The 26644-nt window shown below is 36.4% G+C and overlaps 2 protein-coding genes across 2 annotated transcripts in view; both read left to right on the top strand.

The window, feature by feature from the left end:
• Nucleotides 1-17894, top strand: part of LOC110022367 (GTP-binding protein At3g49725, chloroplastic) — a 30200-nt gene extending 12306 nt beyond the window's left edge. Inside the window, exons 8-15 of the mRNA XM_020721258.1 lie at nt 1501-1645; nt 3225-3280; nt 3427-3477; nt 3561-3615; nt 3699-3755; nt 16746-16865; nt 16962-17444; nt 17563-17894. Coding sequence (XP_020576917.1) covers nt 1501-1645; nt 3225-3280; nt 3427-3477; nt 3561-3615; nt 3699-3755; nt 16746-16865; nt 16962-17444 — 967 coding nt within the window. The 3' untranslated portion in view covers nt 17563-17894. The remainder of the gene's footprint in view (nt 1-1500; nt 1646-3224; nt 3281-3426; nt 3478-3560; nt 3616-3698; nt 3756-16745; nt 16866-16961; nt 17445-17562) is intronic.
• A 5794-nt stretch (nt 17895-23688) lies between these two features.
• LOC110022373 overlaps nt 23689-26644 on the top strand; it is a 69263-nt gene continuing 66307 nt past the window's right edge. Inside the window, exons 1-2 of the mRNA XM_020721267.1 lie at nt 23689-23808; nt 23905-24025. Coding sequence (XP_020576926.1) covers nt 23914-24025 — 112 coding nt within the window. The 5' untranslated portion in view covers nt 23689-23808; nt 23905-23913. The remainder of the gene's footprint in view (nt 23809-23904; nt 24026-26644) is intronic.

Here is a 26644-nt window from a genome sequence, read left to right as displayed (position 1 = left end):
GCCTTTATTTGTATGTGAATTGATTAGGAAAAAAGTTAAATTTAAACCTAAATTTGAAGATTAAGCATAATTAATATATAAATATATAAAGATATATTAACTAGTTATATAAAAATAGAAATATATTAATATCCATATATAAATATGTAAATGTATAAATTTAATTTACGTAATATTTAAATAAGGTGATTGTTTGATGCCTCAAAACATGTCAAACGGAATCCGATTCAGACACAAATATACTTGTTTGAACCGTCTCGACGACCAGGAGATGCTCGTGAAGTTTGCTTTATTATCAGATAATATTTTGGTCACTTCTAAGAGTCTGTTTGGGGGTAGCTTTTAAAGTACAATGTAAATAATCAAATATTACTTCTTGGATGCCTCAATGATTGTACCTTATCATAAATACAACCCTTCGCTAGCTAATTTCTCTTCTGTCGGCACAATAGGGGTGCTGCTGTATTTTCATTCTTGTCAATAATAAGGCGCTGCCTAACACATTTTGTTGATGCATTCCCTCCAAGAACAAGTAGGGAGTTGTTCATATCTCTATATTTCTTCATGGAGGCAAAATTGGAGTCATAAACGCATGGGAACATCAATTTCCTCAACTAATATTATGTTGTTTTTGTGTGCGCGTTGTGATTTACTTTATTTACTATAACCTAAAAGAGAAGTGTTAATTACATCTTACTGTATGCCATGATACCTGCCAGTTTATTTTAATATTCTGTTAAATATCATTAAACTTAGTATATTTGGATCAATTAGTAATCAAGTTTAATATGATTTTTGTTAAGAATGTCTAATTTTGTCTGTAACCATTTTAACGATTTTAGCATTACACGAACACCTAAAGCACACATACAAAGATGAAGAGGCTTTGAGAGTTGAGCCATATGGTTATTGGTTGTAAACATTTTTTCTTTCCTTTTTGTTTTTTATTTAATTTTTTATTTTTTGTCGTGCCTTAAATTCGTTAATGGTGTAGAAATTGCAGTCTAAATGACTTCTCGAAAACAACACTTTAGTAAGGATAAATGCTAACATTTCTTTGAGCTTAAATTGAGGTTGAGCATATGCACTTGAAATAATTCTCTAGTTCCAATTTTGCGGTCATTTTTGTGCCCTTGTTATGCTTTCTGTTAGTCTGTACCTTTGCCTTATTTATAATTCTGTGCTGCTCTAAAAAGGTGAAATTGATGGTTTAGTACGTTAACATAATTTTAAATAGGATTATGGAATTGTGACTTCAGTGGGGATACATGTTACGTCATTGCTTTGAGCTTAAATTTCTTTGGAGCATGCATCCATGATATATTTCTCAAGTTTCAGTTGTTCTGTCATTGTTGTGTCGTTATTATGCTTTTGTTATGTGAATTCCATATTCTGTTTGTCATATATCTTTTATATAGTTATTTGTTTATTGAATAAATTTTCATTTGTTTTTATGTTGTTGGTTTTATGAGTAGCTGTATCTAATCTTGTGACTTTCAGAATACAAGAAAGGAGAAACCAACTGCTAACTGAAATTGACGAGGTAAGGAGGACTAGGGCTTTACAGCGCTCTGCTCGCAAAAGACGTGGTGGTTTAGATGGCCATAGTTTGACAACTGTTGCTGTTGTTGGTTATACAAATGCAGTAAGTGGTGCTCTTACAATATTCTATTATTTAAAAGAGAGATTTTTTATTTATCTTTCCCTTACTTTTTTTAAAAAATTTTCTTTTGAGTAGTGGGATAGAAATCATTGAGCGTAGTGGTGTTCATGCTTGATAGAAATGCTTGACTAGTCCACAATTATCTTGTGTTAATTTTATGGCGTTTGAAGTAACGTATCAACTTTTTAAGTATATATGCCCAATCATCCTTTTCAATTTTCTTATTTTCAAGGTCATTACATATAATAATTAAAAAATCTCATTGGTTATATGAAACTTGTATTTGATAAGCATGTAACGTGATAGTTTAGGTTCAAAGGAATGATTTGTTTGGTCGTGGCCAGAGACATGATATGATATAAATATGATCGAGAGCTTCAAAGGCTGGCCATCATGGTTGATTGGCATGTCATGCGTTGTGGTGCCCATACTTGGTAGAAATGCTTGACTAGTCCAAAATTATCACATGTTAATTTTATGGCGTTTGAAGTAAAATATCAACTTTTTAATTATATATGCCCAATCATCCCTTTCAATTTTCTTATTTTAAGGATCATTACATATAATAATTAAAAAAAACATCGGTCATATGAAATATGTACTTGATAAGCATGTAATGTGATAGTTTAGGCTCAAGGGAATGATTTGTTCAGTCGTGGCCAAAGGCATTATATGGTATAAAGAGGCGCAAGAGCTTCAAAGCCTGGCCATCTTGGTTGATTGGCATGTCATGAGCTCTTGATGCTCAGTTTACTTTGATATTGGCACCACTTGTTTTGTGCGAATGGGTGGACTGACAAAAGCCTGAGAACTAAGCACGCGATGCAATTTTATATTTCTTATGGTGCATATTATTATTTAATTTTATAATAGGAGGGTATGTTCTATTTTTTATGATATTAGTGGCTTTACACATTTATTTGGATAGAATGACAGTTTCTTGCACGCATTTATTTGTCAATTAGGTTTTATGATAGCCCTACTCTATTTGAAGATCTCCATATTATTAATCTCGTAGATCGGTTTCATATTGATATCGACCATAGCATTACAAGAATTATGGTCAATATCCATTCCTTATGTATCATCATTCTATCATGCTTTTGAAAAACAAAAACAAGAACTTGTATTCAGCATTACACATGCTATGCAAGCAACACTAGGAATTCTATTTTCAGCACATTTTCAAAACGACACCACAACATCCTCCGAAGAAATTGACTGAACAATTTTAGATCGGTTTCTATATAAAAACTGGATTAGATCTGCAACAAGTCTTTGTACAGCAATCGGTGAGGAGTGACCAAACTGCAATAATGTCCTAATTTTTTTTTCATATTCAAACTGTTCTGATTATTTGACTTGCGATGGCTTGACTTTACTGTATTTCTTGTGCCATATATTAATGTTTGCTTGTCTTTTTTTTTTTTCATTCAAGATTTTGGTTTAAAAGGGCTTTATTTTTTTTGGATTGCATCTGTTAATATGATCATCATTTCTGTGATTTTGTGCGATCATCATAACTAGGATATTATTTATTATTTTAACCGTTTGACTGCAGGGAAAATCTACGTTAGTTAGCGCTCTTTCTAACAGTCATATATACAGCGATGATAGGTATGTCTTGTCTCATGTTGCGTTGAGTGACATTTCAATTGTATATATTATAATTGAATAGTTCAGTCATGGCTGCGTTAGCTTTCATATGCTCTATTAAAATGGGCCATTCCAACATGTTTTTTAAGTTCTGTTTGTTTCCACAGATTGTTCGCAACTGTGGATCCTCGTCTAAGAAGTGTGTTCCTTCCATCTGGGTAATATATAAATGAAATTTATCATTGCAGGCGGAGTTTTAGCACTAACTAGAATGATTCTATTTGTAATGGATATTGTTCAGGAGAAAAACTCTTCTCAGTGATACTGTTGGTTTTATTTCGGATTTGCCTGTACAGGTATCTTCTTAGAGCTATTAATTTTCCCTTATACTAGTGATGAGAATTTTCTCGATTGCTTATGAGGAAATAATTTTATTCAGTTGGTAGAAGCTTTTCATGCTACCCTTGAAGAAGTGGTGGAGGCAGACCTTCTATTGGTATGACTAATTGCACCCTTTTCCTGTAAGAGTTGTTGCTTTTCAAAAATTGCATGAATTTTTAATTTGAAATCAGTTGTCCTTGTATAGGTGCTAATTTGTTGGCATTTGACATTTGTTTGCCTTCAATCTTACCCTTATCCTAGGTGTTTATTTTCATTAATGATGCCAAATTGTTGACGTTGTGAATAAGTTTAAACATTCACTTGATCCGATTTTTTTTTATATACATATTTCACACCTAAACTTTACTATGTAATTGTCAAACACCTAAAACTTATGTAAAACCGAAAAAAACGACACTCCTTTTACCTTCATTCTAAAATATGATTGGCTCATCTCTTTACCGTATCTTTAGGAGCTCCATGCTATCATACCAAATGACTTCAAGGCATTTACCATTGTCGTCCACCACTAGCGACACTCATCTGCTTTTCCTCGCCCCCCGTCCTCTGACCACCCCCTCCCCCCCCCCCCCCCCCCCCCGACTTCCCTTTCCAAGAACTACATGCCCGCCATGTCGGGTGTTGCCACCTCCCGTTCCCTTGGCCGAGGTCCCTCTATTGTTGTCTTCCTTGGCTCCTTGCCCATGACATTTATGTAGTTGTCAAGTGCCTAGACCTCCCCACTACCTTGTGAGAATCCTCTTTTGGCGACCGCGAGTTTTTGAGAAAGCCTCAGGTGCTTTGTAATTGTCCTCAATTAGCCTTCATTGTCTTCTTCCTCGGGTATTGCTTTGATACTGCCACCTAACTATCTATAAGTATTTGAACAACAATAGTCTACAAGAGTTTCTCTCACTCTTGATATCAGAGCTAACCCAAACCACGACTCAAACGACACAATTTTATTGTGGACTTTGAAGAAAGTACAACATTGACTCTTTGATGACAAACAATACCAGTAAATAAAACAATAATGCAAGATGCAACGACTCTGTAAGTAAGAAAGTAAACATTATAAGACATGAATAGTCTTGGAAGGCGGTGGATCTGGCGTGAGAGTGATGGATGGTGGCTAGAGACCAGGTAGACGGGAAAGGCCGAAGGCGGCAGTGCTGTCAAAGGATGTGCTGGTTGTTGAGAGGAGTTTAAAGGGTCTGCGGTTTGCTGATGGAAGCGAGGATCGATAGAGGTTGACGGGGAGCGGATCAATGGCTGTCTGTGGGGGGGAGCCGGTGAGAACTGCAGCCTGTGGGAGGGGACCGAAAAGTGAAGCAGTGGATGGGCAGTGTTGGAAGCAGCAAGCTAGAGTAGGGGTAGTCACCACCTCAGGCGGGGTACAGCCGAAGCACCGCCCGTCGTTGGATACAACCCTCGGAAGGGGGATGCCTTGGAGGCAGAGAACTGGAATCAGAAATCACAAAAATTGGATAAATCTAAGCAAAACACCATGTATAAATAGGGGAAGACTAGTAGCTAGCATAGGGAAGATTTAGGAAAGGAAGTAGGAAGAAAATGGAAGGGAGTGAAGTGGGATTGAAACGGCTTGGAAAAGAGAGGGGTGCTAGATCTGCAAAGAGCTTGACGAGTAGGAGATGGAGGGGCAAAACTTCATCTTTAAATGGGATCTTGCCGGTCGGGTCCAACAGGGAGGCTGGATCAGTCTACAGCCCAGTTGGACCCCGACGTCATTCTCTCGAGGTTGGGGGAGCTTCAACTTCTCGTGTCGAAGCTTCAGGGTCCTCGAACTAAGGAGTGTGTTCGAGACATTGAAGATTGCCGAGATTTTGGAGTTGTCTGGAAGGTCAATTTTGTAGGCGTTGTTATTTAGCTTTTTAAGTATCCGAAAAGGGCCGTCGACTCTGTGCTTGAGTTTACTGTGTACTCCTATGGGAAAGTGCTCCTTCTTGAGGCGAATGCACATGAGGTCTCTTCTAAAGCTTATCTTTTTTATGGATTTGTCATCATGTGCTTGATATTTGTGGTTCTTTTTAGTAATCGCTCTCCCAACTCCCTCATGGAGTTGTTCAATCTGGTGAACTCGTTCAGTAGCATTCTCGCTGATCTGGGGTAGAAGTGGGACAACTCAAGGGGCATGGACGAAGTGCGTCCGTACACAATTTCAATGGAATGTGTCCCGTAGTCAAATTCGTGGATCTTTTGTAGGCGAATTCGGCTTGCGTATGAGTGAGATCCCATTGTTTCATGCTTTTGCCTCGAAGCATCGTAGAAGATTCCCAAGACTTCTATTGACTACTTCGGACTGGCCATCTGTTTGAGGGCGTGCCGCTGAATTTAATTAAAGTTTAGTGCCTAATTTTTCCTAGATGGTCATCCATAAATGGCTTAAAAATTTGACAATATGTTTGGAGATGATGGTATGGGGAATGTCGTGAAGTCACATAATCTCTCGGAAATACAAGTTGGCAATTAGTGAGAGGCGTCCAGCTTCCGGTGGCAAGCCACAAAATGCTCCATTTTTTTAGAAACGCTCTACTATCACCATGATGGAATCTTTGTTCCTTTGGGTGCAGAGAAGTCCCACCACAAAGTTCATGCTGACATCGATCCGTCCATGGTGCCTCAGGTACCGGCAAAGGGGTGTACAATTTTGTATTCTGCCCATGGGTTTTGGCAATATGGCAAACCCTACACTGTCAGACGTGTTGCTCCACATATCTTATCGGACGAGGCCAAAATAAGTGTTTTCTTACAAGCGCAACTGTCTTTTTCCTGCCAAAATAACTGGTCAATCCTCCACCTGGTTCACTTGGACTATGGCCTCTCTCAACGAGCATCGAGTAATGCATAATTTATTTTGGCAGAACAAGTAACTATTTGTTTGGTAATATTGCTCGGTAAGCTGCACCCGACACTACTCCCAGATCTGTTGGAAGTCCTCGTCTGTCTTGTACAAGTCTTTTATAATCTCAAAACCACAACCTGAGTCTGCATGGACGTGATCAGCAGGTAACGACAACTCAGTGCGTCTGCGACACGATTTTGACTCCCGAATTTGTGTTTGAGCTCAAATTGGAATGAAGTTAAGAATTCCACCCATGTGTGTATTGCCCGTTTAGTTTGCTTTGATTGTTTAAGAATTTTAAAGCTTCATGGTCTGCGAATAGAGTGAACTCGTTTGTTAGAACGTAATGACTCCAGTATTCCAGGGCTCTGACAATTGCATGGTACTCTTTATTGTAGGTTGAATATTTTCATCATGAATCATATAGTTTCTCGCTGAAAAAGGCAATGTGGTGAGCTCCTTGGTTTAGGACAATGCCAATGCCCATGTCGGTGTGTCACACCCGACCTCAAACAATTTGTTGAAATCTGGTAGGGCTAGAACAGGAGTCTGAGTCACCTTTTCCTTCAGTGCGTCGAAGTTGTATTGAGCTGTGGCTGTCCAGGTGAATTCTTTTCGCTTCAATAGTTTAGTGAGAGGGACAGTGATAGTGTTGAAGTTCCTGACGAATCGTCAATAGGAGGCTAGCCCTAGAAATTCTCGTAGCTCAGTGAATGATTTGGGTGCGGTCCAACTGATGATTGCTTTGATCTTTGATGGGTCCATTTGAATGCCTGTGTTTGACATGATGTATTCCAGAAAACATACTTGATTTGTGAGGAGTGGTAGTTCTTTTGGTGGGCATACAAGTGTTTTGGTTTGTAGAATCTTGAAAGTCATTCGAAGGTGCCTCTTCGATCCACGATGTTGTCGAAGTAGACTACTAAGAATTTCTCAATGCAGCTGCAGAACACTTAATTCATCAGTCACATGAAAGTGTTGAGTGCATTGGATAGACCAAAAGGCATAACAGTCAATTCATAGACACCATTGCTTGTCTTGAAGGTTGTCTGTCATTTGTCTCCTGGATGCATTCTTATCTGATGATATCCACTGTGCAAGTCGATTTTATAGAAGACGGTGGCTCTGTGTAACTAATCTAGCAGGTCATCTAGGCGAGGTATAGGGAATCAGTATTTGATGGTGATTTTATTAATGAGACGACTGTCGATGCACATCTACCATGTCCTGTCCGCCATGTCCCTTCCTTGGGTGCCATCAGAGCGGGGATGACATGAACTGGTGCTCTCACGGACTAAGCCCCTTGTAACTAGATTCTGCACCTGACACTATTGCTCCTCATGCTCCATAGGTTGCAATCTATAGGCAGGTCGATTTGGTACCGACCTTGGTATGAGGTCGATGGTGTCTTGGATGTCCCTCAGTGGTGGTAATGCGTCTGGGAGGTTGTCAATCATAACGTCTTGGAAATCGTGTAGGAGCAGCTGCAGTTGTGCGGGTATCTCACTTGTCGGTACCTTCTAGGAGGATCGATGTAAGTGCCATTGGCACGTTTCAAACTGACTAAAGGTAGGTGGTCCGTGAGATCAACGCATCTTCGGTGTCGATTTGCATTTTTTACAGGTAACAACATGGCGTGCTTCCCATCCTTATTAAATGTGTAGGTGTTCTTGAAGCCATCATGCTAAGTATTACAGTCGAACTGCTGCATCCTTCCCATAAAAATGTCACTTGCGTCCATTGGAACCACATCACACCAAACTTGCTCCTATAATTGATCGTCAATTGAGATTTTGACTAAACGTTGTTGTTCGACGCGAATCTCGTTTCCTTTTTTCAGTTTGATGAGTAGGATTGCAGATGCTTTTGTGTGGCTAAAACCAAATTCTTCACCATTAAGGGTCTGTTTGGGGTAGTTGTAGTTGCGCTGCCCGGGGAAGTTGGCTTCTTGTTTGTTGCAGCCGTGTGAAAACATCTGTGAGAGAGCTGTTTCTGGAAAAATGATCATTCTGTCCATGTATAATAGTGATATATGTAATAGAAGGTAAAATAATTTATTTATTAAACAAATTATTTTTGAATCATTAAATTAATATTAATTAATAATTAATTAGTTTTATTAATTTAGAAAATTTATATTTTTATCAAACAATTTTAAACATAAATATATGTTTATAAATTAATTAATTAATCAATAAATAATAATATATAAATTCATCTAATTATGATTAATTTGAAAATATATGAATTAATCATTAATTTTTAATAAATGAAATCAATAAAGTTATGTCCAGCAAATCTTTCTATTTCCTATTGATTTTAACCAAAAAATGAAAACAAAACCATTTAATCAAAAGTCTGGGAGAGAAAAAGAGAAAGGGAGGAGACAAAGTGACGACCTAAGGTTACCCACAAACTGTAGACCAACAATGGCAGGAGCGAGCGCATCGATAGCAACTTCACTTGTCGTTAATATCATTGGCTCCTCCTTTTGCTCCTCCATGGCTTCGGGGTCCTACTTATCGCGCCATCCGTTCCTAAGGCTGCTCGCCGGTGTTATCAAATGTCGAACTCACGGATATGTTGACCTCCTTCTGCGAACTGTAACAGGAGGGCTATACGCGTAAAAGTAAGAAGGAAAACTCATAGTAAAAGCGGACCACAGGAGGGATCTGGCGGCCCGCGTTCTGCTGCGCGTCGAGGCCGCCGCGATCAAATCGTCGCCTCAAACGGGGGAGATTCTCGAGGGGACGTCGCGCCGCGCGAAAAAATCCCCCCCAAGTGGGCCCTAAGTGTGGACATGACGTTTTTACAACTTCCGGCGTTTATGATCAAATCGTAGACTTTGTTTTTTACCGTACACATGGTGTGAAAGATTTGGTGCCTCAGCCATGATGGGTATGTCAAGTTCTAACTGCAAGACCCTTCGTATGACCAACATTTCACCTTTGTCTCTTGGAAGTGGAAGTGCTTCTTTTGAACTATCCTCTGACTCGACTTGTTCGACTTCTTCAACAATGCTTTCTTCAGTGAACGAGACTACTCAAGTTGTGGGGCGTTGGCAGCGATGTGGTCATAATCGTGGCACCGAAAATATGTCCGGGCAGGAACAAATCTAGAGGAATTAGTCTTTTTCTGGTTTCACTTCACTCTGAGTGGTCTTGTCGCTCTTGGGAGTGACTTGTTGGCGTCGGGTGCGGGCTTATCGACAAGCGTGCCTGTATCCATTGGTTTTTATGTCGATTGCTATCGGAAGGAAGGTTGTGATCATACATGCTTCTATTGCCTTTCCACTTTTAATGTGAGGGTCTGGACATCACTCAACGTCCAGTAGAGTTGAAGTTGAACAACATTACCAATGTCGGCCTTTAATCCCCCCGGATAACAAGCGATCGTGTGCTCCTCTTGCTCGATCAAGTCGCACTTCATCTGTAAATGATCAAATTTCACCGTGAATTCCTCGACCAAAAGATCACACTGTTGCAGGTTGTGGAGCTTGTGAAACATTTCTTAGTGGTAATGAGGGGGCAGGTATTTTTTTTGCATAGCTTTGTTCATTTTTTTGCTTACTTGATAATGTTGGAGCTCCCATCTCGTTGTCGTTGTCTCTGCAGGTTGTCTCACCATAACAAGATGCTTTTCTTGAGTTTGATAGCTGCTAGGTTTGTCTTCTTATTGTTGAGAGCCTCCTTGTAGTCAAAGGCGCGCTCAACTGCTTGTAGTGAGTCAAGGAAGTCGTTGGTCAGGGCCTCTGTCAAACTCTGGTAGCTCTGTCTTGATGCCAAAGTCTCTGTGTGCGTCAAAAGAGGGCTTCTCTCGTGGCCTCTTGTGATAGTGGATGCCTAAGCAGTGGGGTCGATTTTCATTGTCGCTTATGTTGTCATTGTAAAACAGGTTCAGATCGTCGTCACAGTCGCTTCTCCGACTCTCGAGATCGCAGTTGAGGGTAAGGTTGCCTTGGGCCCTGTCATCTAGTTCGACCAGTCGTTGCAGGCGATGGGTCTCCCGTTGTATCTTATCCCGGGTTGCGTCGGACGCATTTCTTTGCAGCGACATGTTTGTGGGTATGGGTTGGACGAGTTCGTGGGAGGGGGAACATAGAGAGAAGAGAGGAAATGGAGGGAGGGAGGGACAAGGAATGAAAGAAATTAAAAAAAAAGAGAGGAAATTTTTGTGTGGCTTGGGTGAGGGCGGATACTGGGGAACTTTAGGGTAGGACTAGGGTTGGGCTAGCTCTGATACCAGATAATATTGGAGTTAACCCAAATCACTACTCAAACGACACATAATTTTATTGTTGACTTCGAAGAAAGTACAACATCGACTCTTTTATGGAAAACAACACATGTAAATAAAACAATAAGAATGTAAACAATACAAGATAAGAACAGTCCTGGAATACGACGAATCTGGCGTGACGGTGATGGAAGGTGGCTGGAGACCCGCTGGAAGGGGCTAGAATGGCTCTGTGACTGCTACATGGGTGTCGGTGGAGGTGTACAAGCAGTTGGGAGGCCCTGAAAGAGGGAACGATCCGCTGGAGAAGGTTGAAGGAGTAATTGACTGGTTGGGAGGTGTTGTTAAGGGATGAGGTGGTCGATGGGAGGAGCCTGAAGGGATGGCTGCTGATGATGGAAGTGGGGAGGATTGACAAAGGCTAACTGGGAGTGGATTGGTGGCTGTTGTGGGGAGCCAACGACACCTGCAGCCTGTTGGAGGGGACCAGAAGGTGAAGCAGTGGATGGGCGGTGCTGAAAGGTTGATGACAGCAAGGTAGAGTGAGGGTAGTCACCACCTTAGGTGAGGTACAGCCAAAGGACCGCTCACTGTTGTATACAACTCTCGGAAGGGAGATGCCTGGGAGGCGGACCTGGAATCAAAATTACAAAAACTGGTTAAACTTGAGCAAAGCACTGTATAAATAAGTGAAGACTAGTAGCTCGCATAGGCAGGATTTAGGAAAGGAAGGGGGATGAAAATGGAAGGGAGTGAAGAGGGATTGCAACAGCTAGGAGAAAAGAGTGGTGGCAGATCTACGAAGATTGTGACGGGTAGGAGGCGAAGGTGCGAAATTTTTGTCCTAAAAATCTGGTCGGTCCGGTCCAGCCCCCATGCTGGACTGGTCTACAACCCAGTAAGCTTCAGACGTATGAGCCCTGTGTTAGCCTACTTATATATTTGAGCAGATGCTTTTTTATCATACTTGACCTTGCAAAAGCTCTCACCTTTCTCCACCGCAGCTATTCTTCGATCATGCATGGAGAAATTAAGGCCAACAATGTTTTACTTGGCTATAATTTTCAAGCTTAGATATACGATTTCGGCTTTTCTTGGCTGAATATTGAAGCAACGGCTTCCACCACTGCGAATTTGTTAAGTTAGGAGCTCTTATGCGGAAGCTAACAGGTTTAAATCACTATGCCCATTCTTTCTACTTCTTCGTCTTTTTCTTCATCGCCATTGGATGATGGAAGGGAATGGAGATGGAAGAAGGATAAAAGAAGTGGGCTTAGTGGTAGAGATCATGTGATATTTATGCCAGGATTTTACCCGAAATGAGAACAAAAGTAAAACGAGTGTCATTTTGTAGTTGTTTTATAAGTAGTAAAGTTTGGGTATGAAATATGTAAATACATAAGTTTAAAGTGCTATGTATGTGAATCCCTTTTTTTATAAACTTTGCAATCACTAATATTATGGTTGCATTTTATCATTTGTATGGAAGAGTTTCTCATATTTGTGCAAAGTAATCATTTTCCTTATAAATTAGTAGGATTTGATGTGATGATGTGAAATACTTCATTATAATTAAAGTTTCTTATTATATCAAATGATCACTTTCTAGTAATTTTATGAGCTAAGTCGGTTAAGTTATAATTGTGGTATATTCCATAAAATTAAGGGGGTATTTGATCAACAACAAAAAGAGTGCATTGCATTCTTTTACACAAGTTTTAAAAATCTAAATGTTTGGTAAAAAAAAACAGATGTGGTGTAAATTTATAATGCATTTGAAATTCTTTTTTATTCAATTTTATTGTATTTGTTATTCATTAGGTGCGGGCAAATTCTAAGTATAATATTTTTTGTGAAGTGTTGCATGCTGCCCGTAGCCCCGAAGTCTTCCCGTCGTTCACCATCGCTTACTAGTTGTTGATCGCCGTTGCAACTTCGCTGCCTGCTTGCCCACTGTCACTATGATCACACGTCTGCTCACTTATTTTTGTCGCTCCTGCCATTGCTACCTCTCCTGCCATGTCTCTCGCCGCCTGTTGTCTCCCAACATTTGTCACCGTCAATTACCGCCTCTACTAATCGCCATTTTTCGTTTCCAACCCCCTTCATTATTGATTGTTAGTCTCTGCCTTTACGGGTGCTGCAGCTCTTACCGGCATATTTTAAATTTAATTCGTTTTTCTTCAAACGATAAGAAAATGTAAATTTCTTCATTTATTTTAAATTAAACCAAACAACTCTAAAGTATCTCACATACAGTCGCATTGCATTTCTTTTTCAACAAATTAAATTTCTTCCATCACTGCCTTTATGAGCGGCACCACTCTTACTGGTGTATTTTAAATTTAATTTATTTTTCTTCAAACTGAATAAGAAAATATAAATTTCTTCATTTATTTTAAATTAAACAAAACAATTCTAAATTATCTCACATACAATACTGCCGCATTGCATTTCTTTTTACATTACATTTTTTTTTTCAACAGATCAAATGACCCCCAAGTGGTTAGCTCTTGCACACCTTGTAATGGCATCTTTGGAAAATTGTCCAGCCAAGTTGCATCTATTGAGAGGCAAATCTCCAAAATTTTGATTTGTTCTTACATTAGCAATAGTTTATTGGATTAGAAAACTTATCATCTTTCTATTATATTTTAAATTTAAATACTGTTTTTCAGTACGAAAGCTTAAATTATTACTTGGTGGGTTACTAATGCTTGCATTATAATTGTTTTCCCTTGTATTCTTTTGTATATGGAGAAAACTAGCACGCTGTCGAGTGCGGATGCTCTGATCCAAAAGTTAATGCTTAGTTCATACACTGAAAGCCAAGTGGGCTTGCTTGTAAAAGTTTGCGTTAGACATAATGTTAATTACACTGAATCCTAAATCTGCAAACTTACAAAGTCAGTTGGTTGATTAATAATGGCCGGGAGATAACTTATCATTCAGACCTCCCTCATGGTTTATAGCGATGATGTCTCTATTGTTTTGTAGGCATTTGTTCCCTCATGACTGTCAAAGTAAAGCTTGTTGAAGCATTGGATTCACAAACACAGCTTGGCCTGAGATATCCTTTTTTTTTCTTTTTTGTTAGACTCTATGTACTGATAAACATATTTATAGGATGTAGAGTTTCACGTTGTGGTCTGATTTTAGTTCACCATCTCATAGAGGCAAAATGCTCCAACATCATCTCTGCAAAAAAAACGTAACATCTAAAACTAAGGTTGTTGCTTCTTACTACGCATATATTGTCTTGAAAAATCACAATAGAAAAATAGGTATGAATTAGTAAATGCGTCTTAGTAAATAATCATTTAAGCATAAGCAGCATGCTAATGATTCACAAGCTGGAGAAAATAACTTTAAATCATGCTGCATAAACATGTGCAAGAATTCAAAATGGATGGAGTGATGAGATCTCAAGTCAATTATTTCTCATATAACCAAGCTTGCTTATAATATGTGGCTTGGATGACAGCTATTTATGGAAAAATGGGCTTTGGTAGATTTGATAAAACAATAAAATTAAGTTTTATACTTTTCAACAGTCAAGATGTCAATGATTGAAACACGTATGAGCTGGATGAATGGTTTTTCTTTGTTTCCATTTGCTGCCAATAAATCCACAATGTTATTCAATTCTTTAACTGATGAAATAACTCACCATGGAGCTGAATGATGAATTTAATGCAGAGCTTAAATTAGCTGCCTTTGAATCTACTATAATTTCTCAGTTTTCAGGGAAATCGCATGTGATTTTGAACTATTTGCAATCATATTGCAATATTACTGTTTCTAAGTCGCTGTGTATCTATGTAGTTTCATTATGCATGCTGATAACTTAGAAAAAAATCAGTCTGTGACTAATAGCAAAATGAATGGTTGCTCATGAGGCAAACATGCTAGCACGTGAGATGGATCCTTACATTTAATTTTTGGCATTTTCTATAAATAAAAATAGTTGATAAAAATAAATTTTATAAATAAAAATAGTTGGTGGTGGAATAATAATATGCAAAAAAAGATAAAATATAAGAAGTTATGTTATAAAAATTGGTTTAAATGTAAAAACTTAGAGAATTGAAAAAAATATCAAACGGTCCGCACGGAGTATAAAAGAACCATCTGTGACTCTAAAAAGTTTGTTTTTAGTGATCTTTATAAGATATTAGATACTAAACAGGGCGAAAAATATATGTATAAACTAGCCAAACAAAGAAAAAAGAAAAGTAAATATTTAACTCAAGTAAAGTGTATTAAAGATTAAAATCAAAATGTGTTCAACATAGGTGGGTGAGTTATTTTGATAAAATTTTTAATGCAGTTTCTGACAATACGATCAATCTTAGTGATCTTAATATCGTTAATAATAATAAAACTTTTCATTTTTACCGTCGCATTAGTAAAAAAGAAGTTGATGAGGCTTTAAAAAAAAATAAAAGGGTGGAAAGTCTGTAGGACCTCATGGTATCCTAATTGAAGTGTGAAAATATTTAGGAAATTTGGGAGTTTCTTGGCTTACTAAACTCTTTAATATTATTTTAAAAACTAAAAAGATGCCTGGGGAGTGGAGGAAGAGTATTTTGGTCCCCATTTTTAAGAGTAAAAGGGATGCACAAGAGTGTGCAAATTATAGAGGAATTAAGCTGATGTGTCGTACTTTAAAATTATGGGAGAGGGTAATTGAAGATAAGTTAAGACGCATCACAAAAATTTCTCATAATCAATTTGGATTTATGTCGGGCAGGTCTACTATGGAAGCTATACATTTATTGAGAGGTTTGATGGAGAAATTCAGAGTTTATAAGGAGGATCGACATTTGATTTTTATTAATTTAGAAAAAGCTTACGATAAGATTCCAAGAGATATCCTTTGGAGAGTTCTTGAGAAGAGAGATGTTGATATGACTTATATTGAAGTCATTAAAGATATGTATACTAGAGTTGTTACTTGTGTTCGAACTGTTGGATGATTGACCAAATATTTTCCTATTTCTATTTGATTACATCAGGGATCGACTTTAAGTCCATATCTTAGTTATGGATGGTCATACTGGACATTTACAGGAGGATGCACGTTGTTGTATGCTTTTTGCTGATGATATCCTTCTCGTGGATAACACGAGAGAAAAAGCCAAGGAAAAACTTGAATTATGGAGATCTACATTAGAGTCTAAAGGCCTTCGTTTGAGTAGAACTAAAACTGAATACAATGAGTTTATTTTTAGTAGTAGTAGCTCTTGTGACAGAATAGTAATTTTGGGTGATCAATTTATTAAAAGTTGTGATCGATCTAGGTATCTCGGGTCTATTACTCAAAGCGATGGTGATATAGATGGAGATGTTAATAGTAGAATTCAAGTCAGTTGGTTGAAGTGGAGGAATGCTTTGAGCTTATTGTGTTATAGAAAAGTACCGCTTATAATGAAAGGAAAATCTTATAAGATGGTGGTGAGACTTGCAATGCTCGATGACGCTAAAGATTGGTCTTTAAAAGGGAAGCATAATACCAAGTTAAGTGTTGTTGTGATGAGAATGGCTAGGTGGATGAGTGGCTTTATACTTAGAGACAAAATGCAAAATGAATATATCCGATGAATATATCCGTGATAAATCCGTGATAAGGTTGGTGTAGCTCCAATGATGGACAAAATTAGAGAGAGTCGTCTTAGATGGTTTGGTTACGTTAAACCATCTGATGATTCGATTAGGAGAGTAGATGTTCTAGATTCTACTTTTATTAAGAAAGACAGAGGCAGACCTTGGAAGACTTGGGCGTATTGTGCAAAAAATGATCTTAATTTATTAGAATTAAATGAAAATATGACAGTAAATAGGAAACAATGGAGAAAAATGATTCATGTAGTCGGATCAAGGCTTTATTGCTGTCGTCTTTGTCTGTTGTTGTATCATTTTTTCATTGAAAACTATAGTATGTGAAATCTCTTTACCATGACTAGAAAACCAAAAATAGTAATTTTATTTCGGTATTTGTTGCAGCATGTGCTAGATTCCAGTGCTCCCAATGTTGACGAGCAACGTTCAAGCGTGCTGGAAGTCCTGCAGAAAATTGGCGTATCAGAAGAAAAGATTCAAAACATGATTGAAGTTTGGAATAAAGTATGTACCTCTCTCCATGTTTTCTATAACTAATGCTATCACTGAAGTTATAGTCACTTCCTTCTCATTGTTTGGGTGACATGTTCCCATTCCCAGATTGATCTTCTTAATAAGAATCTCGGAACTACTCAAGATGAAGCCCGGGGTGAAGCTGAAGAAGAAAGGAATGGGGACCGATCAGAAGATCTGAAGGAAGAAAATGAAGCACAGCTAAAAGAAGATGGGATCTTACCAAAATTTTCAGAGGGCATGAGATCTAACCAAATGGCTTGTTCAGATTTAGATGAATCCAATTTATCGTTCGATTTATCGCCTGATGACGATCTAGACGTCGTCGACGGCCAAATAAGTCGTTACACTGATGTTCAGAAGATGAAATTTAATGCGCACTGTGAGCAAGAAGTTGCCAGCCGCATAGAAACTTCTGCCATTACAGGAGTTGGTTTGAAGGAACTCTTATCTCTTATCAGTGAGAAACTAAGCGCACAAAAGCTAATTGAGAAAAAGAGTTACGAGCCCTTCAACCGAAAATGGAGGCCATCTCATAACTTGGAATTCAATAGAGCCGTTGAACAGTAGGTATGTGGCACAAATTGATTTCTAGTATTGCTTTTGTTTGAATCCTTTCTATTTCTTTCTCTTCTGATAAGAATAACAGTAAATTGTTATAAACTTTCATTTATGTTTCATGGTGCAGAAATTGTTCTTGTTTCCTTGCCATCTTCTGAGAGGGGTGATGCATAAAGGATGAAAAGGTCTTGGAAAAAACATTCGTGGATTGATTTTATATTCTTCAAACTGAACTGTGAGAGTTGTTGAAAAGAAGGAGAAAACAAAATAGAAAGTTGGTTGGGTTAGTCCTTTTGTAGCTTGCGTCTCCTCTCTACCAAAATTGTTGACTTTATCTTGTGCATTTGAAGAACTCTTGATGGAACTGGAACTATACCTTAAATGTACATCATTCAGGATTAAATAAATAAATTCCAGTTGTATGGTGATTTTAAATGTGGAAGTTCCCTATTTCTAATGTAATGTTGGTAAATGCCCCTGGATTTTTTTTTTCTTTCAATATGTTCATTTTTATTTTTTTAGTATAGTGATAAAACTAACCCTTTTAATATGGTCATAAAACAAACAAGTCTAATGCCAAGAAGGATAGAAAGAAAATTATTGCGGCTCAAACAAACATAATAATTGATTTTGTAATAAAGGATTTCTTGTAATTTAAATGGATATTATTGTAGTTAGGGGTGCAAACGAGCCGAACACGAGCCAGCCCAAACTCAGCTTGTTTTCGGCTCATTCATATTTTGAGCTCAGAAAGTTTTTTTCCTGAGCGGGCCCAACCAGAGCCGTTCACGAACAAAGAGTCGTTTTGACAACCCTAATCACGCAGTCATAAGCTGTTAAGGATTGGGGCAAGATTTAAAACATCATTTGAATCTAATTTAATAATTTATATTCTAGTTTCTTAATTAATACTTTTAATTTATTATAAATCTTTGTATTCAATTAATTTTTTTTAAAATACTACCATACATATATATATATATATATATAATTGATTAGTAGTATTTCGAGCTAAAACGAGTCGAACACGCTCGTTAATTTAGTGAACGAGCCAAACATGAGCTTCTTAACCAGCCGAACACGAGCTGTTCACGAACAATGAGCCGTTCTGACAACCCTAATTGTAGTAACTTTAAATAAAACTAAGCTTTTTAAATTAAGATCTATAAAAGTAGAGTTTCAAGATTCGTTTGTTTGAGCAACATCGCTCTTCTACAAGACTATAGCCTCGTTAATGGGCTAGTTATATTTGTCCAACCTTTGAGTTTTTTTAATATACAAGTCCTAAATTATTTCAGTTTGGCATGAACAAAGATCTCCATAAACCTCCAAAAGCAAATATCAAATATCAAACTTCAACAAAATCAAATCATTTCTAAGGTTGTCCTTACTTTTATAGCTTTATATTATTTTGGATGGCTTTAAGATCAAATTTAAAAGGCTTGGGGCTCCTCTGTTAAATTATAAGATGTAAGTCTTATATGTGGATTTTTATTTTATATTCCCAGTTAGAAGTCTCATACCCTCGGCTTTCGCTCAATATAAATTTCAACTATCGATCAAATTTATGCCAAAAATATGAAGAATAGCCTCTCATGCCATCTGAATCCGATTCAAGCATATGTGTCCACTCTCTGATTTTTTTGCAAATTCAAGGAAATGCATTCTTTTCTTTTTGCTTTCTCATCATTATATAAAATTCAATAATATTCTAGCAAGTCTATTAGGTCATGCCCTATTTCATCTATGTATTGCACATCACATGTGAAGTATTTCACTACTAAATTTATAAACATAAATCTCATATTTAAGCATCCCTCATATAATGTTGCTAGCTTCATATTTGGATTTCCTTGTAACATCTAAATTTATAAACAATGTCCCTTGGCCATTCCTAATATGTATGTAAGCTCCAAACTTCTAGTAGGGTTGGAACAATAGAATAAACTCTCCAATCAAAATTCACAAGTTAAATATCTTGGGCTTGGCCAAATTCTATTAAATGTCATAACTTCATTCTTAACTTAGCTTATGTATTCCCCATCTTTATCAAAATTTCCACATTTTCCTACTAATATAAGCCCACTATACTTTAAATTAAATTAGTTGAACACATATTTCATAAGTTCATATATATATATATATATATATAATTGATTAGTAGTATTTCGAGCTAAAACGAGTCGAACACGCTCGTTAATTTAGTGAACGAGCCAAACATGAGCTTCTTAACTAGCCGAACACGAGCTGTTCGCGAACAATGAGCCGTTCTGACAACCCTAATTGTAGTAACTTTAAATAAAACTAAGCTTTTTAAATTAAGATCTATAAAAGTAGGGTTTCAAGATTCGTTTGTTTGAGCAACATCGCTCTTCTACAAGACTATAGCCTCGTTAATGGGCTAGTTATATTTGTCCAACCTTTGAGTTTTTTTAATATACAAGTCCTAAATTATTTCAGTTTGGCATGAACAAAGATCTCCATAAACCTCCAAAAGCAAATATCAAATATTGAACTTCAACAAAATCAAATCATTTCTAAGGTTGTCCTACTTTTATAGCTTTATATTATTTTGGATGGCTTTAAGATCAAATTTAAAAGGCCTGGGGCTACTCTGTTAAAATATAAGATGTAAGCCTTGTATGTGGATTTTTATTTTATTTTTGCAGTTAGAAGCCTCGTACCCTCGGCTTTCGCTCAATATAAATTTCAACTATCGGTCAAATTTATGCCAAAAATATGAACTCTAGCCTCTCATGCCATCTGAATCAGATTCAAGCATATGTGCCCACTCTCTGATTTTTCTGCAAATTCAAGGAAATGCATCCTTTTCTTTTTGCTTTCTCATCATTATATAAAATTCAATGATGTAGTTGGGTAAATATATTCTAGCAAGTCTATTAGGTCATGCCCTATTTCATCTATGTATTGCACATCACATGTGAAGTATTTCTCTACTAAATTTATAAACATAAATCTGATATTTAAGCATCCCTCATATAATGTGCTAGCTTCATATTTGGATTTCCTTGTAACATCTAAATTTATAAACAATGTCCCTTGGCCATTCCTAATATGTAAGCTCCAAACTTCTAGTATGGTTGGAACAAATAAAATAAATTCTCCAACTAAAATTCACAAGTTAAATATCTTGGGCTTGGCCAATTTCTATTAAATGTCATAACTTCATTCTTAACTGAGCTTATGTATTCCCCATTTTTATCAAAATTTCCATATTTTCCTGCTAATCTAAGCCCACTATACTTTAAATTAAATTAGTTCAACAAATATTTAATAAGTTCATAAGATATACTAACTATAGATCAATAAGGCTAACAACTCCTAACAAGACTGAGGGACATTAAGCTCATCAACTAAAATGAGATCATGTTGTGTTGATCTATCGACCTTAAACTTAAACTAGTTTTGAGAACTTAAGCTTCACATAACGAACTTCACATATAAGTTTTCTCCCTGGATTAAGCCAAAATTCTAATCTACAACCTTAGCTTACCATAGGGTTCCCTTCTTGTAATACAATGCTTTTTTGTCACTTGGTTTATTATCGTAGAAGTTAAGGATCAATTCTTAAGAATGGCTTATGTATTAAATATGGATCATATCTCCTTAATGAGTGTCTTATAACAACAAAATTTAACATCAACTAGTGACCTGTAAGGCACTCTTTCTTATAAGCAAACTCAAGCATGCTATGCCTCTTAGTTAAATAATTATGCCTGATCATATTTTACTTATTTAAGCTAATTTCAATTTGAATAAATCAAGCAAAATTATGAAACTTTGGCTGTCATGTTCTTTAATTGAGAATTGCAATCAACCATTCCTATGATCATAAATAAATATTTTTAATCCAAAACAAATTTAAATGTTATTCTTAAGAGAATATATTATTTAACATATTTGCAATTTAATCTACTTAAGATATGTGTGAAGAGGCTAGATACGGGTGTTAATCAGAATATTTAAAAAGTGTAATTTGATGCCATCAATCATTAGTACATGATGCCCACCATATTCACCAATGATGATTGACCATCTTTCTTTTTTAATAAATATCTTTATCTAGAGCCAATCAAATATGGAGATTTGGAAACATAAAACGGTTTACCCCGTTAAAATAAATTAAACAAAGTTAGTTCATCCTCTAATTTAGTAAAATCCTTAGAACATCTCAATCAATCTCTAAAATCCTACTCTGTTCTTAACAAACCAATAAAAGACTGGGATCTAAAGTTGATAAGAGCCTTAGAGCTCATAATCTAACAATCCTTAGATAACATATTCCTAGTTTTATTATATTTACCTAAATGCCTATGTTAGTTTGGATAAATCTCTATTAACTAAACTTGGTCCTAATTTAATTTAATATTTAGAAGTGGTTTGATTATTATTTAATTAATCTAATCTAGTCATTTTAGGCATAATAAAAGCATTATTTTCTTATTAAGCTTCTATTATGTGTTAAGTAGTATTTATTAACAAGTGGGCTTGGTTCAATAAAGAATTTTTCTTCTTATCTTATCATATTCAAAACAAACTTAATATGAATTTATTAAATATGAGTGCCAACACAACCATTTAAATCTTATATAGTTATTAATAATTTGTGTGATCTTTGTTTGACTTGACTCAAATCAAAATAATTTTTTTTTTGTAAATTCTTAGTAGTTAAATGAGGACTAATATTTTTTATCCATGCTCGTGTAACTTTATTTAGTTTAGGTTATTTGCACCACAATTGATTTACATGTATTTTAACTATGCCTAATTGATACTTCAACCCAATTAATTTACAATGGACACTAAATTGGCTCTTAACTTTACTGGATTAAATATTAATTTGTCTCAATCTCATTAGGCTAAGTTTAGATGAATAATTGAGTATTTTTAGGCAATATATTTATCTTAATAAAGCTTAATTAATGTAATAGCTTACTCTAGCTAGCCAATTCTAAATAAACTAATTAAAATTTATAATAGCCTTGTGGAATTTTAAGCTTAATTGCACATTGGAGTTAAGTTTACTTGAGTCTAACCTAAATCCAATTTCTACACTTTAGTTTGACTACTATAATAGCCTTGTGGATCAATTAAGATGGGTTGACTTTACTTGCATCAAATAAGTGCATTTTGTCCTTTAAACCCAAGACAAACTCCTTTAAATCCTCAGACTTAACATTTTTTTAATTAATATTTAATTATGCTTCTTAATATATAAACTTTCATACTTACTTGTATACTATTTAGTTGTTTAAATCATATTCAATATAAAAAAAAATATCTTTATATTAAAAAATTAATATTAATGATATTTTAATATCATGTAAATAACACTTTAAAGTAGTATTTATTAATAAGTGGGCTAGGTTGAATAAAGAATTTTTCTTCTTATCTTATCATATTCAAAACAAACTTAATATGAATTTATTAAATATGAGTGCCAACACAACCATTTAAATCTTATATAGTTATTAATAATTTGTGTGATCTTTGTTTGACTTGACTCAAATCAAAATAATTTTTTTTTTGTAAATTCTTAGTAGCTAAATGAAGACTAATATTTTTTATCCATGCTCGTGTAGCTTTATTTAGTTTAGGTTATTTGCACCACAATTGATTTACATGTATTTTAACTATGCCTAATTGATACTTCAACCCAATTAATTTACAATGGACACTAAATTGGCTCTTAACTTTACTGGATTAAATATTAATTTGTCTCAATCTCATTAGGCTAAGTTTAGATGAATAATTGAGTATTTTCAGGCGATATATTTATCTTAATAGCTTAATTAATGTCAGAGCTTACTCTAGCTAGCTAATTCTAAATAAACTAATTAAAATTTATAATGGCCTTGCGGAATTTTAAGCTTAATTGCACATTGGACTTAAAATTTACTTGAGTCTAACCTAAATCCAATTTCTACACTTTAGTTTGACTACTATAACGACACTCGGATCCATTACGATGGGTTGACTTTACTCTCATCAAATAAGTGCATTTTGTCCTTTAAATCCAAGACAAACTCCTTTAAATCCTCATACTTAACATTTTTTTTATTAATATTTAATTATGCGTCTTAATATATAAACTTTCATATTTACTTGTATATTATTTAGTTGTGTAAATCATAATCAATATAAAAAAAATCTTTATAGTAAAAAATTAATATTAATGATATTTTAATATCATGTAAATAAAGTGTGTTCAGAGTGCTTCGGGGTTCGGAAAGCGATAAGGAGGATATTTTTCCCACTTTCTTTCCCGCTTCACTCTTTGCTCTTAACCATGCTGTGCTCTTTCTCCCAATCACCAGGTAAAATCTAGGGTTTTGATCCGCCGGCCTGAAAGGTATCCCATTCTCTATCTCTCTGTCTCCCATCCTTCCCCACAGGCGCACGTTCGCACGAGCACACTCTTATAATCTTTTGCCTATCCCTTATGCAGACGCAAAGCATGGCTTCGTTGAACGTCTTCCCTTCTCTCTACGACTTTCGGCTCACTAGAAATCCCAAGCTTCCAAGGAACTTCGTTTCGTGCATTTTTAACTCTCTTGAGTTGGCCAAAGGTTAACTCTTTTCTGTTCAACCTGAAAATCCCCTTTTTATTTCTTTTATTTTGTCCTGCTCTCTTTGAATTGTTATCGTGTTGCTTTGCCCTGCCTATTCTTTTTTTGTTCCTCTTGGTAGAATTAAAAATATAGGCCACAAATTCTCTTATTGTTTCCACAGCAAAATTACATATTTCTATAATGCCGGCCTGTGATGAAATGCTCCTAATGGAGGTGTTCAGTCTAGTTTGCAGACTTTTATATGGAATCTTTGACTAAAATTGAGTTTGAATCAGGCTCTCACCTAATAATCTCTGAATTTGAGAGTGGCTAAAATGGAGGGAAAAAACAAAGGTCTTCTCTTGAGCGGATAGAATCTAAGCAGTACAAGTTTATTCTTATATAGTTGTTGGTGAAGAGGTGCCTCCCCACTTATCGACTTCTTGTCGTTCTTGTCTGTCAGAGTTGCTGATTTTATCAGTTTGGTTATATTAGTTGAGAAAAGTATCTATTCATATTTTAAGTAGGTAAATAGTCTCATCCTTGGTTAAGCTATACTATGAAATGGGCATGTTTGGACCAATGCATTCTTATGAACATTCTATTGAATTATGTGAAATTTTTTAGAGGCCTGTCCAACTTTTGGTCCAGTTAGATATTAGTTGATTTTGTTGAGATTTGTCTCTAATTTAGGGTTATATTTGTTAATCAAAGAAGTTTCGGATTTTATTTGTAAATTTTGTATGACTATATAAGCCAAAATATTAATGAAATCAGTAAGTTCAATTACAAAATCATTTACTTTGGTATCAGAGACTTAACCTATTGCCTCCAGCTCGATCTGGATTTCTTTGGCGTTGCCTTCTTGTGTGACCAGTAGGATTGGCATCGTCCTTGCAATTGTGAGTTGGGATCGCGAACGACGAACCAGTAGGTCCGACATTGTCTGAAGCGGGATCGCAAACTAGCTGGAAGCTTGGAGCAGGGATCACGAAGTAGCTGCAACCGTAGCCTACTCTAGGATGGCAACGAGAGGATCGCAACTTACTGGGAAGGATCGTGACAAAGAACCCTCGTGATATAGTTGCTGGGAAGGCAACTATGGGATCACAAGTTGCAGCTCAAGGCTTGTGGCTTAATGCCGTAGAGACGAAGCGAAGGGGAGAACAACAACGTGGCTTAAGTGTGAGGAGGAAGCAGTGGAGCAAGCTGTTCGAACGTCTTCTGTTTTAGCGCAAGCATTGCAGTTTGAACTGTCAGCGTGAATAAAGACGTGCAATCAATTTGGTGTGGCGTGCGATCGACAGAGTAGTGCGAGGGAAGTAGGCAAAGCTTCAGGTGGATTGTGTCACTTGAGAATGACTACGACTTCATGCAGAAGAGCTAAAGAGGGGGCATGAGACTTCTGTGGTTCTTGGGTCGCGTGAAGGTTTTTTGACGGTAGGGAAGAACGACGAGGAATTGAATGCATCGAGCTCAATTATGACAGGTGCTCATGGCAGACCTGCAGGTGCTACAACTGTGAAGAAGTGGGACATTTGAGTAAGTTTTGTCCAAATCCACTCAAGGAGAGAGAGATGGGTGGACATGGATTGTCTTAAGGGGGCTACCGGGCAAATCTGATGGTAGCCAATGACAACGGTGGTCTTTATCGATGAGGATCGCAAGTTTCTGGAGATGTTGAAGAGGAAGCATACAGCGATATGTGATGTCACTGAGAATGAATCCATCTTTTCTTCATCCAAGGGAAACACTACAAGTTATGCTCACTTAGCCAAAGGTGCTTTTGATACACATGTTCTTGCCTCTATATCTACCACAAGTTTCCCAAAATGGATAGTAGATTCTGGTTCATTTCGACATGTGATAGGTGTCGCTAGTGAGTTCTCTTTCTATACCCACTTAACAGTTCCAGAGAGCATTCAAACTGTTAATAGTACAACATAACCTGTGGTTGGTAAATATACTGTGAGATGTACAATTTCTATGACTTTATCCAATGTTTTAGCTCATTTCTTTCCAGTGAACTTTTTATTCAATAGTGTCATTATACTTCAACCAAAATGTACTGTTTCATTTGATATTCCAAAGGTGATCTTTTGAGAGGGGACTGACCGAAAACTTTGGACTGACACGTGACATAGTGAACTCTGTTACTTGGATAGAGAGAGGATGGACTTAGCCTTGGCATCGATGATTGAGAATGCTGGAGTAGAAGGATCTGAGGGAGTATGGAGGATGTATTGCTGCTACTTCACAGGCCCATGGGACGCTTTTCGCTTAATCTGTCGAGTTCTTTGTACCTATCATGGTATGAAAAAATGTAAGTTAACAACAATTTATGCGTGATGCTTGTGAGTTTGACAATCATACTAGAAACTCTTATGTTAGTTCTGGTAAAAGGAGTTTTTTATTTTTTTGATTTGGTGCATTCAGATGTATGGAGACCTTATTCTACATCTTCGATAAATTTTAACATATATTTTATGACTTTTATTAATTATTTTTCTCGTGTTACTTGATTATATCTGATAAGAAATACAAGTGACGTGCTTGCTTGTTTTAAAGGCACATGGTGATTTCGACTTAATACGGTGTTATAGTGAAGGTATTGAGGTCTGATAATGAGACAGTATA

This window comes from Phalaenopsis equestris, unplaced genomic scaffold, assembly GCF_001263595.1.
Source record: "Phalaenopsis equestris unplaced genomic scaffold, ASM126359v1 Scaffold000188, whole genome shotgun sequence".
NCBI lineage: Eukaryota > Viridiplantae > Streptophyta > Magnoliopsida > Asparagales > Orchidaceae > Phalaenopsis > Phalaenopsis equestris.
The sequence above is the reverse complement of the archived record's forward strand: the minus strand, read 5'-3'. Positions and strand labels throughout refer to the sequence as shown.